Genomic DNA, 14,760 nt, shown 5'->3' on the forward strand with positions numbered 1-14,760 from the left:
TCTATTGGGGGACATCCCATTATTTACCAATTACCTGTTATTAGACATTTATGTTGTCTCCAGTTATTTTGTCACCATTTGAAACACAACAGCATACGTTGTGTGGCTGTTTGTAGAGCCCACAGCTATGTCCATGCGAGGAGGCCGCAATGGTAGATTTGCAAACCGGCAAAGGTAGGTCTGGTTTTAAGATTTTCAATATTTCAACCAGGCCTGGTGGTACAGGCTTGTGATCCCAATTGAGTAGTCTGAGACAAGAGGATGACAATTTCAAGGCTTACATGGGCTACAAAGTGAGTTCAAGGACAGCCTGGGCAACTTGGGGAGACCTTGTCTCAAGATAAAAGGTGTAAAGAAAGCTGGGCACGGTGCCACACACTTGTAATCCCAGTAAGTGGTAGGTAGAGACAGAAAAGTCAGGAACCCTTAGCAACGTGGTGAATTTAAGGCCAGGTGGGGCTACATATCTTAACACACACACACACACACACACACACACACACACACACACACACACACACATGAAAGGGGCTAAAGAGACGGCTTGCTCATTAGAAGCACTTGCTGTGCAAACCTGGGCACTGAAGTTCAGATCCCCAGGAACTATGTAAAGCCAGACACAGTGGCACACAGATCTGTTTTCCCAGCCACAGCAATGGGAGGCAGAGTCAGGAGAATGCCCAAGGTCATGGGCCAGCTAATCTGGTGTGTATAGAAGCAAAAACATAAACAGGAGGGCTGGAGAGATGGCTTAATGGTAAAGGTACTTGCCTGAGAAGCCTAAGGACTCATGTTCAACACCCCAGATCCCATGTAAGCCAGACACACAAGGTAATGCATGCACAAGGTCACACATGCACACAAGGTGTAGCACGTGTCTGGAGTTTGATTGCAGTGGCTAGAGACCCTGGAGTGCCAATTCTCTCTCTCTCTCTTTCTCTCTCTCATAAAAAAATAAATAATATAAAAAGAAAAAGCAACAAGAAAGACCTGTCTCAAAGTGGAAGGCAAGACACCACAAGGTGTCCTCTGACCTCCACATGCCCACCATGTGTGTGCATACCTGCACACATCACATATACATACAATGTTACAAAACAAAAAAGAAGGGCTGGAGAGATGGCTTAGCAGTTAAGCGCTTGCCTGTGAAGCCTAAGGACCCCAGTTCAAGGCTTGATTCCCCAGGACCCACATTAGCCACATTCACAGGGGTCACATGCATCTAGAATTCATTTGCAGTGGCTGGAAGCCCTGGCGCGCCCATTCTCTCTCTCTCTCTCTCTCTCTCTCTCTGTCTGTCTCCCTCCTTCTCTCTGTCTGTCACTTTCAAATAAATAAATAAAATAAACAAATAGAACAATAAAACAATAGAATAAACAAAAAATTTAAAAATAACAAAAGAAGTAAAAGAGTACTGAAGAGATTGCTCGGTGGTTAACTGCATGAGCTTGCAAAGACTGGCAGCCTGGGCTCAATTCCTCAGCACCCATGTAAAGCCAGTTACACAAAGTGGTGCGTGCTTCTGGTGTTCATTTGCAGTGGCAAGAGGCCTTGGCACACCCATCTCTCTCTCTCTCCTCTCTCCTTGGCAAAAGAAAAAAAATTGTTTTTGAAGTGCTGGGGGAGGGGGAGGGGGAACTGGAGAGATGGCTCCGTGGTTTAGATATTTGCCTGCAAAGGCTAATGACCTGTGTTCAGTTTCCCAGCACCCATGTAAAGCCAGATGCACAAAGTAGCGCATGCTCCTGGAGTTGATTTGCAGTGGCTAGATGCCCTGGCATCCCCATTTTCTTTCTATCTCTCTAGCTACCTCTCTCTGCTTACAGATAAATAAGTAATATTTTTCAATAAAGTGCTGGGCTGCAGCTCAGTGGTACACACTCACCTAGCATGTGTGCTGCCCGAACTTTAGCTACTAATGCCAGAGATAATTAAAGAAAAAGAATTCAAGGCATCACGTTCCAGTTACCTACAATATAGTGCCAGGAGTGATTGTTCTCTTGGGCTGCAAGTGCCCATTCCATCCATTCCAGCCAATGCTGACAATTTTGTCATGTTACTAGCAGAGCTGACTATTTTATGTGCTTGCTGCCTTCATAGTTTTGTACTGCTTTTTCCTATCCTCCCCTTTTCGTCTTCCAGCTTATTAACTCATAAGAGCTCTTTTTGCTTTTTGCCAGACGTATTACAACCATTTTGACCATTTTATTATTGGACTTTCAAGGCTGTCTAGTTATTTTTGCCTTTTGAATTTTCAAAATTTTGTTCCATTAAATATGTCAATCTTGCTTTTTCATGGTTTTCATCTTCACACATGTGTTTAGAACAATCTTACACAGTGAAGGTCAAGTTATTACACATTTGTAATTTGCTTGCATTGAAATCTAGGCATCTATGTTCCTCTGTGTGAATCCAAAGAAAACATTTAAGTTCTCTCCATCTCTTTCTTTCTATTTCCCTCCACCCACACACTTCCTCTTTTCCCTGCCACTGACCAAGGGTCGGTATAGCAGAGTACCGCATGTCACAGTGACAATGATTTTCTTCGGTCTCACCCAAGAGCCCTGTTCTCTGGTCTTGACTTTGCCACACAGATTTCAGACAGACTGGGCAGTGAGCAACACCAAATATATGTTTACAGGTGTTCCCTGCATGGCAAGCAGCCTGTGCACCCCAGCTCCCACACAAAGAGGCCTCAGGAGAGCTGCAAGTCCCATCTCCAGCAGCAGAACCCCTGCGAGCAGCCCTGGTGTTTCTCCAGGCTGAGAATGCATTCTCACCTGCACATGCTCTTAAAGGCCAGTGGATGCTCGTGTGACTGTGGAGGAGGCTAAGGAAGGCGATGCAGGAGACACTATTTCCTGGATCTCTAATATTCCAAAAGCAGATTTCTTGCTCATGGAAATCCAAAGTGGTCTCAGTGAAGTGACTCCACGACACTGGAAGCTCTGTGGGTCCCATTTATAACCACGGTGTGGGGGAAGAGAGACTGGCAGCATTGCACTGAACTATGTACTGCTGCCACCTGAAAGGACCCTATGACAGAAATGGTTACCTGCCCCTACTTTAGTCACATGGGAAGGTTCCCATATGCCACAGGAAAGAGGAGATCTGGACACCAGTGATGTTCATGGCACCCTTTCCAAGGACCGCAACATCGTGGTTCTTTCCATGCTCCTCCACTTGAGCTATTTTAAAAGATATGCATTTAAGAAAGGGGATTAGTCCACAATTGTGCCACTGACACTGCATAAGAAGCGGTTCCAGGGGCTGGAGAGATGGCTTAGCAGTTAAGCGCTTGCCTGTGAAGCCTAAGGACCCCAGTTCGAGGCTCGGTTCCCAAGGACCCATGTTAGCCAGATGCACAAGGGGGCGCATGCATCTGGACTCTGTTTGCAGTGGCTGGAGGCCCTGGCCCACCCATTTTTTTCTCTCTCTCTCTCCCTCTCCCTCTCTCTCTGCCTCTTTCTCTGTCTGTCACTCTCAACTTAAATAAAAATGAACAAAAATCTTTTAAAAAGTGAAGCGGGTCCAAAGCTCACTAGTTTATGTTGATTTTCCTTCCTCACAAATCTGCGCCCTGACCGGCATGGCTGGGCTCAGCGTGCAGGCTGGACTGGCTACAGGCTACGGATGGGGTCAGATCTGTTACCTGGACTGAGTGCGTGCTCTCCTGGTAGATGAGTGGGACCACACCGCCGATTCTGAACAGTGTCCAGCATGCCAGGTCTCCACATGCGTCACGTCCGCTAACGATGCCAAGGGGCACAGAAGGGCTGCCCATGAGGCCACCACAGCAGTAACATGGACGATTCTACTGAGAGAGGAAGCAGAGGTGTGGAAGCAATGATCCATCAACCACGAGTGCTCCTTGAGGAAAGCATGCAGTTTGGGGCCCCACAGCTGGCAGCTTGAACTCCTGCTCTGCCACGTAGGGCTGTGTACTCATAGGTCATTTTTCACGTCCTGAGCTCCCATGGCCACCTCCATCAAATGTGTACTTACTGTTCTCTTGAGGTCCCTGTGTCACTCAGCCATCACAAACAACATGGACAGAGTCTTGACCCTAGGTCCACCACAATGAAAAATGTTGTCTTCACCGTGAGTCCTTTCTCCATTGCAGAAACACGCTGACACAGACTAGAGTTGGCCTGTGCCTACGGGGCAGAGAGAAGTGTCACGAGTTCCAGGTTTCTCTGAGCGCTGCCTGAAGGGCTCTGAAAGGGCTGAGGGGTCAGAGCGTAGCTGTGATGAGAGTTCCCTCCCCACTCAGGCATCTTCTTGCTCCATATTAACCGAATGCCAGCCATCCATTGGGCTGAGGGTGAGCCAAGTGACACAAAGAGGTCCCCTGCTTCAAGGAACTTGCCTTTATTAGGCAAGGTTTTCGAGAGAAAATGAACCAAAAGGAGACAGATGCCTACATCTATGACTATATATGACATATATGTAGACATTTAGAACATATAAATGCCTATCCTATGAATATATACCATTCTATGAGATATTTGATAAGTAGATAATAAAGAGCCAGTTAACCTTATTGTGAAGATTGAAGAGACAATGGGCAAGCTGGAAACCAAGAAGAGCTGATGATGGATTTCTGTCCAACTTCAAAGGTCTCAGAACCACAAAGGTGGAAGGTTGAAAGTTCCTCTCTGATGGCCTCAGGCTCAAGATTTAGTAAGACTTGTTTTTTGTTTTGTTTTGTTTTGTTTTGTTTTGTTTTGTTTTGTTTTGTTTTGTTTTGTTTTGTTTTGTTTTGTTTTTGAGAGAGAGAGAGGTGGGGGGAGAGAGAGAGGGAGAGAGAGAGAGAATGGGTGCTCCAGGGCTTTTCAGCCACTGTGAACAAACTCCAGGTACATGCGCCCTTTTGTGGACATAAATGGCATTGCATGCTTGTGTCACTGTTGCGTCTGGATGCCACGCTGGATACGCGGGATCTGGAGGACTCAAACAGGAGTTCTTAGGCAAGCGCCCTTAACCACTAAGCAATCTCTCCAGCCCAAGATTTGATGCTTTGGTTTGAGTCTGAAGGCATGGAAAAACCAATATTCCCAGCTCAAGGCAGTCAGGTGGGATGAAAACCCTCTTACGTCTGGGAAGACCAGCCTTGTTTTTCTATTTAGATCTTCCACTGACTGTGACACCCACCCACCGCAGAAGAACAGCTGCTATACAACTGTTAATTCCATCCAGAAACACTGTCACAGACACACCCACAATAATGTTTTGACCCAATATCTGGGTATCTCGGGGCCCAGTCACGCTGACACATAAAATGAGCCCACAGCCCACGATCAAAGGCAGAAACTGAAGAGGTCAATACAAGTGGGGTGAGGTTCAAGTGGGAAAGAAGCACTCTGGGCAAACTCCCAGCAGACAGTTCTTCTGTGGGCTAGAACTGTAACTGTGCTCTAATGGGACTGAGGCACCATCTGGCTCGGTGAGGAGGGGAGGACTTTCTCTCTGTCCCTGAATTATGTGATGATGATCAAGGTCATCAACCTCTCCAGGCAGCATAGAGAAGTAATCTTAAGATTTCCCACTGAGCTAAAATTTCTTATAGGCAGGGGAATTTGACATCAATCACCCTGTGTGTTAGGATGTCACTGACAGGAGGAATAAGTCCTCAGGGAAGGGATGGGTCTCAGACTTTATTCTGTGCCTCGTTTTTTTTTTTTTTTTCATTTCTTTGTTGTGTGTGTATAGTGTGTGCACATGCATGCACCTCATGCACACACATGTGGAGGCCAGAAGAGAATTCTGGGTGTCCTCCTCTATCACCCATCTGCTCTGTTGCCTTGAGACGGTCTTCTATTGAAACTGGAGCTGCTGTGTTGTTCCAGACTGGCTGACCAGCGAGCCCCAGTGATTCTTCTGTCTCTGACCCCCACAAGACAAGAGTTTACAGGCATGATTGGCCATGCCAACTTTGTTTAACATGGGTACTGGGGTTGAGCTTGGGTCTTCTCAGGCCCTCATGCTTCTGCCGCAATTGCTCTTACCCACTGAGCCATCTCCCCGGGTCCCTGACTTTATTCTTTTAATAGTTTTATTTATTTGCAAGCAAAGAGAGAGAAGAAAGACAGAGAGAGAATGAGCACACCAGGGCCTCCAGTCACTGCAAATGAGCTCCAGATGCATGTGCAACATTGTGCATCTGCTTTTGTGTGGGTACTAAGAAACCGAACCTGGGCCGTTAGGTTTTGCAGGCAAGTACCTTGACTGCTGAGCCTTCTCTCCAGTGTCCCCACCCCGACTTTATTTTTAAAAATAAAAAAAACTGGAAGTTGTCAGATATCTTTCTACCCTTTTAAGTAATTCATCTGATTGTCATAGCTACACTGTTGGGTATCTTTATGTCTTCATTTTTATTATTTATATTCCTCTTTTGCAGCTAAGACACAGAGAGGCTAAAACAAACAGACAATTGGCAACATAAAAAGGAGGCTGAAGAGATGGCTCACTGGGTGGGTAGATTGCTTGTCACACAGCATGAGACCCAGCGCCCATGCAAGCTTTGACATGGTGATGTGCTTCTGTAGTTCTAGTGTTGAGGAGGCAGAAATAGGCAAATCCCCAGGTTGGCAAACACCCATCTCTGGTTAGCTAGTCTAGCTGAAACAGTGAGCTCTGGATTTAGTGACCAGATCCTGTCTCAAAAAATGAGGTGGGCGGGGCTGGAGAGATGGCTTAATGGTTAAGTGCTTGCCTGTGAAGCCTAAAGACCCCAGTTCGAGGCTCAGTTCCCCAGTACCCACATAAGCCTGATGCACAAGGTGGTGTACACACCTGGAGTTCATTTGCAGTGGCTGGTGGCCCTGTTGTACCCATTCTCTCTCCCTCACTCCCTCTCTCTTTCTCAAATAAATAAATAGAAATATAAAAATGAGGTGGGGGACTAAAGAGATGGCTCAGCAGTTAAGGTACTCGCCTGCAAAGCTCACAGACCCATGCTCAACTCAGCAGGTCCCACATAAACCAGACGCACAAGATGACACAAGAGCACAAGGTGACACGTGCACACATGGTGCGCATGTCTGCAGTGCGATCGCAGTGGCTGGAGGCCCTGGCATGCCAGTTCCCAGCCCCCCTCATAAAAATTAAATTAAAATTTATTTTAAGGGCTGGAGAGATGGCTTAGCGGTTAAGCGCTTGCCTGTGAAGCCTAAGGACCCCGGTTCGAGGCTCGGTTCCCCAGGTCCCACGTTAGCCAGATGCACAAGGGGGCGCACGCGTCTGGAGTTCGTTTGCAGAGGCTGGAAGCCCTGGCGCGCCCATTCTCTCTCTCTCCCTCTATCTGTCTTTCTCTCTGTGCCTGTCGCTCTCAAATAAATAAATAAATAATTTTTAAAAATTTATTTTAAAAAAATGAGGTGGGGCAGCAAGATTGCCTCAAATCACAGGCTTCACTATGGCTGCACTTTACACTTAAGCATCTTCTGCCTCTTTATTGCAACAAAAACAGGCCTGAGGTTGTCTTGGTCAAGGGTAAACCAATATTTGTTCTTGATTTTGAAAAAGGGAGGGGATGAAATCTGCCTGTCCCAGCCATGCCTGGCGGAGCTTCTGGGAAGGTGACTTTTCCATTAAAAACCTAGCTCATGTTTTATGTATTTCTAAAGAGCCACAAATTTGAACTTAATTCTTCCTCCCTTTAAGACAATAACCCCAAAGTTAGTATTTAAAATGTCACTTGCAGCCAGAGGCCTCTGTAGGTCATGGAGGGCTGGGCACCTCATACTGGGAAGTAATAAAATTGAGACCAAATGGCTTCAAAACCCAAAGAGTTGCCCCAAGAGTTCAGGAATAGAACAATTTGAAACCAAACCATGAATAAATCTTAGCAAAGTTGATAGCAGAGCTGTAAAGAAAGGAAGTCAGTAAATAGGCTGGGTTTAAACTGCTTTGAGTTCTGAGGTTAGTTAAAGGAAGTGACCTTTAAGTGGTACTGAATTGTGGGCATGAAGTAGGCGTCTCATGAAAGTCACTTCATTTAAAACAGTGTCCTTATCTGCCAGCCTCCTTACCAACTACGACTCAGAGCAGGAAGCAGCCAGCCTCTCTTGGGATAGACAGCTAGGGAAGTGATAAAGTTAGGGTGGATTTGAACCCCATTCAGCCCAGTTAATACATACAAAGGAGTTAGACCAAGGCTGGGCCCACGGGGCAGCCGTTGTCACGATGCATGTTGGTTTTTATGATTGCTTTTATAACCCTAATGACATGTCCAGATCTTTTCATCATGGTCTCATGACATGACCTCTTCCAAGACCTTTTGTTATGTCATCAGAAAGCAAGCTCAACTATTCTGGAAACTCAAATTAACATGGTGCGGAAGTCGATCAGGTTTGACATTGTTAACCAATACCAACTGATTCCCCTTCCCACAGCTGACCCAAAGCATGGTGTGCTTTTAGTTTTCTATTTTTGACCTTGTCTTGCAATTTGATTTTTATATGGTTTTTATTTGATTTTTTTGTGTGATGGCTGTGTATGGGTGTGCATATGCCATGGCACACATGCGGTTGTCAGAGGTCAGAGGACAACTTTGGGGTGTTGGTCCTCTCTTTCCACTTTGAGAAAGGGTTTCTCTTACTGTTTTTGCCACTGTGAAGGCCAAATTGGCCGCTGGCAAGTTTTGGGTTTCTGATTCTGTCTCCACTAACCATGGGCACATTGGGATTACAAACCTGAGTCACTTTGCATGGCTTGACATGATGGGCCTGAGATCTGAACTCTGATCAGGAGACTTGTGGAGCAAGTACCTTTAACCACTGAGCAGTTTCGCCAGGCAGGCAATTTGCTTTCATTAAATTAAGAGCATACAGGAACACCCAGCCTGCCGTCTCAGTCCACAGAGCTCTACCCATTGTTCAAGCTGGTCCCTGGGCAAGCCATTGTGTTACGGTGTACTTAAGCATTTCCTGTCGTGTTAGATCGTCTGAGTGGCTTCAGTTTTTCATTATTAAAAACAACACTGCCCTGAGCATCCGGGTATAGTTACCCTTGTGCAGGTATATTGGCATTTCTATAGGACAGATTCTAGTTCTGGTACTAAAACAAAGGGTGGGAACATTGAAATTTTTGAAAATTAATGCCAAAGATTTCTCTCTGGAAGTTCTGCTTATACCTTCATCAACATTTTAGATCTACCATTTCTCCCATATTCCCTAATATAGACACATCAAACTGTTTCTTTACCAGATCAGTAAAAATATCTATTCCTTAATATATGTTTACTGGATTATTAATGAACACTTTTGGTATATTTATTGGCATCTACTTCAATGTTTTCTTATGTTTCTTCTTCTGAGAATTACTCTCTGATATTATTGGTCCATTTTTATTTAGTTGTTGTCTTTTCCTTATTTACTTCATAAGTATAGTTAATCTTATACTTAGAAGTCCTTAGTCTATTGTACACGTTTGCAAATGTTTTTCTCCTTACACTTCATGTGTCTTTCATCTTTATTTGCTGTTTATTTTTCTGAGTAGAATTCTCAACTTGGGGGGCAGCCAATCTGCCAATCATTTCTTTTGTGGCTTCTGGGATTTGTGTCATGTTTGGAAAGGCCTTTCTCCCCCCCATAATTATGGAAATATTTTTCTATATGACAATTTTGTTATTTTGTCCTTTATACTTATGTCTTGAATCCATCTGGAATTTATTACTGTTTGTGACCTGCGGAAAGATCTGACTGTATTTACTTCCAGATGCTTAGCAGTGGACCCAGCCTTTTGACTGAAAATCCACCCTTTCCCTGCTGATCTTAAAATTTTACTGTTGTTGAACACTAAGTTCTCACATGTTCGTGTGTGTGTGTGTGTGTGTGTGTGTGTTCAAACATGTGCTTTGTGCACTTGCATGTGGAGGCCAGAGGTCAATGTTGAACATCTTTCTCTATTGCTCTCCACCTCCCCACCCTGAAACAGGGTCTTACTGAACCTAGAGCTAGCCAAGTTGGCTAGACTAGTTAGCCAGCAAGCTCCAGGAACCCTCCGGCCTCCATCAGTGGTAGGGATACAGGCATGAGCCACGACATGTGGGTTTTATGTGAGTGCTGGGGACCGCACGCTTGTGTAGCAAGCATTTATCCATTGAGCCATGGTCCCAGCTCCACACGTACTGACATCTGTTTCTAGATCTCCTGAGCAAAGGGGTCTCAGTCTTTGCTTCCCACGGACATCACCTGGCTGGTTTCAACCCTTCAGCCCAGGTTCCTATTCCAGATGAATCAAATCAGACTCATGGGACATGTGATCAAAAAGGCACTGGGCTGGAGAGATGGCTTAGCACTTAAGGCATTTGCCTGCAAAGCCAAAGGACCTAGGTTCAATTCCCCAGGACCCACATAAAATAGCTGCACAAGGTGGCTCATGTGTCTGGAGTTCATTTGCAAGGGCTAGAAGCCCTGGTGTACCCATTCTCTCTCTCTATTTGCCTCTTTCTCTATCTCTCTCTCTCAAATAAATAAAAAATAATAATAATTAATGAAAATGGCAGCATTGAGCCAGGTGTGGTGATGCACACCTTTAATCCCAGCACTCAAGAGGCAGAAGTAGGGAGATGGCCATGAGTTGGAGGCCACTCTGAGGCTACATAGGGAATTCCAGGTCAGCCTGAGCTAGAGTGAGACCCTACCTTGAAAAACAAGGCAGCATTGTAGCTTTTCAGGATTGGAAACTAGCACACCACAGCACTGGTTCTCCAGCCAAATCTCTGGAGGGACATGTGGACAGGCAGATGCCCAGGGCCCTGTTTTCTTTAAAGCAGCCCTATTTCAGTGGGTTCTCTAGAGAAACCAAGCCAATAGAATGCAGATAAACTGTAAAGGGGCTTTTTAAGATTGGCTTATACAACAAGGACCAAGTAGTGCAATAGTGGCTGTCTGTACTCCGGAAAGGCTGGGATTCTGCTGGCTGCTCAGTCCATGAAGCTGGGTGACTTAGCAGCCCCACTCCAGTGTTGAAGGCTTAGAAGGGCCCTGGTATTTAGGGCACATGGAAGGCCAAAGAAGCTGGAGTCTGGGGTCAGCGTTCTCTTAGCAAGAAGTGAAGCCAATCCCGCTTGTTCCTGCGTCGCTGAGCTGGGGGATCACCCGACGGAAGATGGGGGCCGTGGTCACCAGACGCTTCCTAGAGTGCCTGCTGGGCCTCTACTTCCTCTCCCACATCCCCATCACCCTGTTCGTGGACCTGCAGGCGGCGCTGTCACCCGAGCTCTACCCGGTCGAGCTTACAGACCTGAAGAACTGGTATTCAAAGGAGTTCAAAGACCCTCTGATGCAGGATCCCCCGGTGTGGTTCAAGTCCTTCGTGTTTTGCGAGCTTGTGTTTCAGCTACCTTTCTTTCCCATTGCAGCATATGCTTTCTTCAAAGGAAGCTGCAGGTGGATTCGCACACCTGCAATCATTTACTCCGTTCACACCATAACAACTTTAATCCCAATTCTCTACACGATTCTACTTGAGGATTTCTCCAGAGCCAGTGCTTTCAAAGGACAAAGACCTGAGACGCTCCGGGAACGACTGACCCTCATATGTATCTACACCCCCTACTTCATCATCCCTCTCATTCTTCTAGTTTTCATGTTGCGGAACCCCTACTACAAGTATGAGGAGAAAAGAAAGAAAAAATGAAGGAAACAGCCCCTAGCCCAGTGGGGGAGATACTCACAGTGCAGCTGCCTTGGACCCAATGTAAGAAAAGCAGCTCTGAACCCATGTCTTCAGTAGCACGTGAAACATCACCAGCAATATGTAAGAACAAGTCTGAGACAAAAGCCATGCCACCCTCGCCTTTCAAGGGCACTGCAATGAACTGACCAATCAGCAGGGACAGGCCAGGACAGGAGTGGACCAGATGATAGCAAAGTGGTGCCAAATACCTTACTGTTGTCCAAGCTCCATCACAGGAGCAGACTGGAAGCTGGCTGAGCTTCCACATAACATGACCTGGTTGACAAGTTCCTGAGTCACATGACCCAGAATGTATACATTTCACTAAACCCTTCATGAAATGAACTTTGATGTTTCAGGACATTTAATGTCAAAAGTTATGCCTCGGGCTATGGAGCTAAATAGAGAGTTCTCAAAGGAAGAAATACGAATGGCATATAAGCATCTAAAAAAATGTCCTACGTCACTAGTCATCAGGGAAATGCAGATTAAAACTACATTGAGATTCCATCTCACTCCTGTCAGATTGGCCACCATCATGAAAACAAATGATCATAAATGTTGGCGGGGATATGGAAAAAAAGGAACCCTTCTGCACTGCTGGTGGGAATGCAATCTGGTCCAGCCATTGTGGAAAACAGTGTGGAGGTTCCTAAAACAGCTAGAGATTGATCTACCATATGACCCAGCTATAGCGCTCCTAGGCATATATCCAAAGGATTCATCTCATTTCCTTAGAAGTACATGCTCAACCATGTTTATTGCTGCTCAATTTATAATAGCTGGGAAATGGAACCAGCCTAGATGTCCCTCAACAGATGAGTGGATAATGAAGATGTGGTACATTTATACAATGGAGTTCTACTCAGCGGTAAAGAAAAATGAAGTTATGAAATTTGCAGAAAAATGGATGGACCTGGAAAGTATTATACTAAGTCAGGTAACCCAGGCCCAGAAAGCCAAGCGCCACATGTTCTCTCTCATATGTGGATCCTAGCTACAGATGACTGGGCTTCTGCGTGAGAATGAAAATACTTAGTAGCAGAGGCCAGTAAGTTGAAAAGGAGACATAAAGGGTGGAGAAAAGAAGGGAGGAGGCTACTTAATAGGTTGATATTGTATATATGTAATTACAATGATTGTAATGGGGAGGTAATATGATGGAGAATGGAATTTCAAACGGGAAAGTGTGGGGGTGGGGAGGGAGGGAATTACCATGGGATATATTTTATAATCATGGAAAATGTTAATAAAAATTTTTAAAAAAAAAGTTATGCCTCTTTAATGGTCATGAAAATTTGAATCATGTTTTCTTGCAAAAGGTTTTAGCTTAATTTTTTTTCTTAGCCTTCCTGCTTTAAGTCAGAAATGGGTTAAAGTAGAAGGTGTTTCTATATTGTGTGCACCTAGGGTCTCTGTAGTAATGTCCAGTGTTCCATTAAATCTCTAAACCTGTCCTGGAAGTCAAGCCTTAAACAAAACCAGACAATATACATCCCAGCCAATTCCGTTTTGTTCACAAGCTGTGTTGCATTAGTTGGTATTGTGTCTGATCCAAATAAAGGTAGCTGCTGACTTCTGAAAAAAAACAAAAAAAAAAAAAGAAGAAGAAGAAGAAGTGAAGCCAGGCTGCCAGTGGAATGGTACCCCCACTTTAAGGCAGGTCTTCTTTTCCCCCTCAGTTAATCCTTTCTGCAAACACCATCACAGACTTATATGTCTCTAGCTATTTCTAAAGCTTGTCAAGTTGACAGTCACAGACTGTCTCTTCTCTAGCTGCTTTTTTTCAGGTGATTCTGATACACCAAGACCTAGCAGACCCTGCTCCAGTCTTCTTTAAACCTTAAGACAACCACAGGTCAAGCGGCAACCACTGCTCCACTAAATCTGGAGTGAGACTGGTTTTCAGAGCTGCCTGAGCAGTTTGAAGATACAGCCCTCTGCTAGTCATTTTGGGGAAGGGGGGGTGGTCACTGGGGAAAAGTACCTGAGAAAGGCTGGAGAAATGACTTAACAGATAAGGTGCTTGCCTGAAGCCTAAGGAACCAGGTTCAATTCCCCAGGACCCAAGTCAGCCAGATGCACAAGGTGGTGCATGCATCTGGAGTTCATTTGCAGTGGCTGGAGGTCCCGGCCCACCCATATTCTCTCTCTCTCTCTCTCTCTCTCTCTCTCTCTCTCTCTCTCTCTCTCTCCATCTGCCTCTTTCTCTCTCTTTATCTCAAATAAATAAATAAAATATTTTTAAATACTTGAGAAAAACAATTAATAGAAGTAAGAATTTATTTTGGTTGGTAGCCTTCAAGGTTTGAGTCCATCCCTGCTGGCTGGCTCCCTTGTTCTTGGATCCCTGGAGAGGGAGAGCCAGATGATGGAAGGTGTGGGGAAGTGCATCTGCTCACCTCGTGGAAGCCAAGAAGCAGAAAGACAGTATCTGAGGCCCGAGGCTGCCTCCTTCTTTCCTCTTTGATTCCAAGCAGCCCTGCGGCCCTGCAGGGATGGGGAGGTGGCTACTGGCTGTCAACACAACAGGATTTAGAGTCATGGTGGAAACAAATCTCTTGATAAGTCAGGGAGTTGCTAGATTGGATTAATTGAGGTAGGAAGACCCACCCTGTGGGCAGCACGATTCCATGGGCGGGGGTCCCGGGCTGTGTAAAAGGAGAGAGCTTGCTGAGAACCTACATTCACCACTTGTTTCCTCACTGTGGACTGAGTGACCAGCTGCCTCAAGCTGCTGCCACCGTGCCTTCCTCACCACAGTGGACTGTCATGTAGAACTGTAAGCTGAGCTGACTCTTGCTGGCTCCTGAACTTCAAGCTACTGGTAAGCTTCCCTTGTCTCAGCACAAAGGTGAAGGGAGACTCCCCTCACACACACACACACACTTACTCACACATGGGCTTTCTTTTTCTTAATATTTTCTTTATTGATTTATTTATGGAGAGAGAGCACAAGGGGCAGAGAGAGAGAGAGAGAAGGGGTACGCCAGGGCCTCTAGCCACTGCAAGCAAACTTCAGACGCATGTGCCACCTTGTGCATCTGGCTTATGTGGGTTCTGGGGAATTGAACC

At 45.6% G+C, this 14,760-nt stretch overlaps 1 protein-coding gene across 1 annotated transcript; it reads left to right on the forward strand.

Moving 5' to 3' along the window:
- The first annotated feature begins 11,086 nt into the window (after positions 1-11,086).
- LOC101595064 (sigma intracellular receptor 2-like) lies at positions 11,087-11,671 on the forward strand. The gene has a single exon (XM_045139608.1). The coding sequence runs from the start codon at positions 11,116-11,118 to the stop codon at positions 11,644-11,646; it is 531 nt and encodes a 176-aa protein (XP_044995543.1). The 5' UTR covers positions 11,087-11,115; the 3' UTR covers positions 11,647-11,671.
- The last annotated feature ends 3,089 nt before the right edge of the window (positions 11,672-14,760 follow it).

The sequence above is a fragment of the Jaculus jaculus genome, chromosome 1, assembly GCF_020740685.1.
Source record: "Jaculus jaculus isolate mJacJac1 chromosome 1, mJacJac1.mat.Y.cur, whole genome shotgun sequence".
NCBI lineage: Eukaryota > Metazoa > Chordata > Mammalia > Rodentia > Dipodidae > Jaculus > Jaculus jaculus.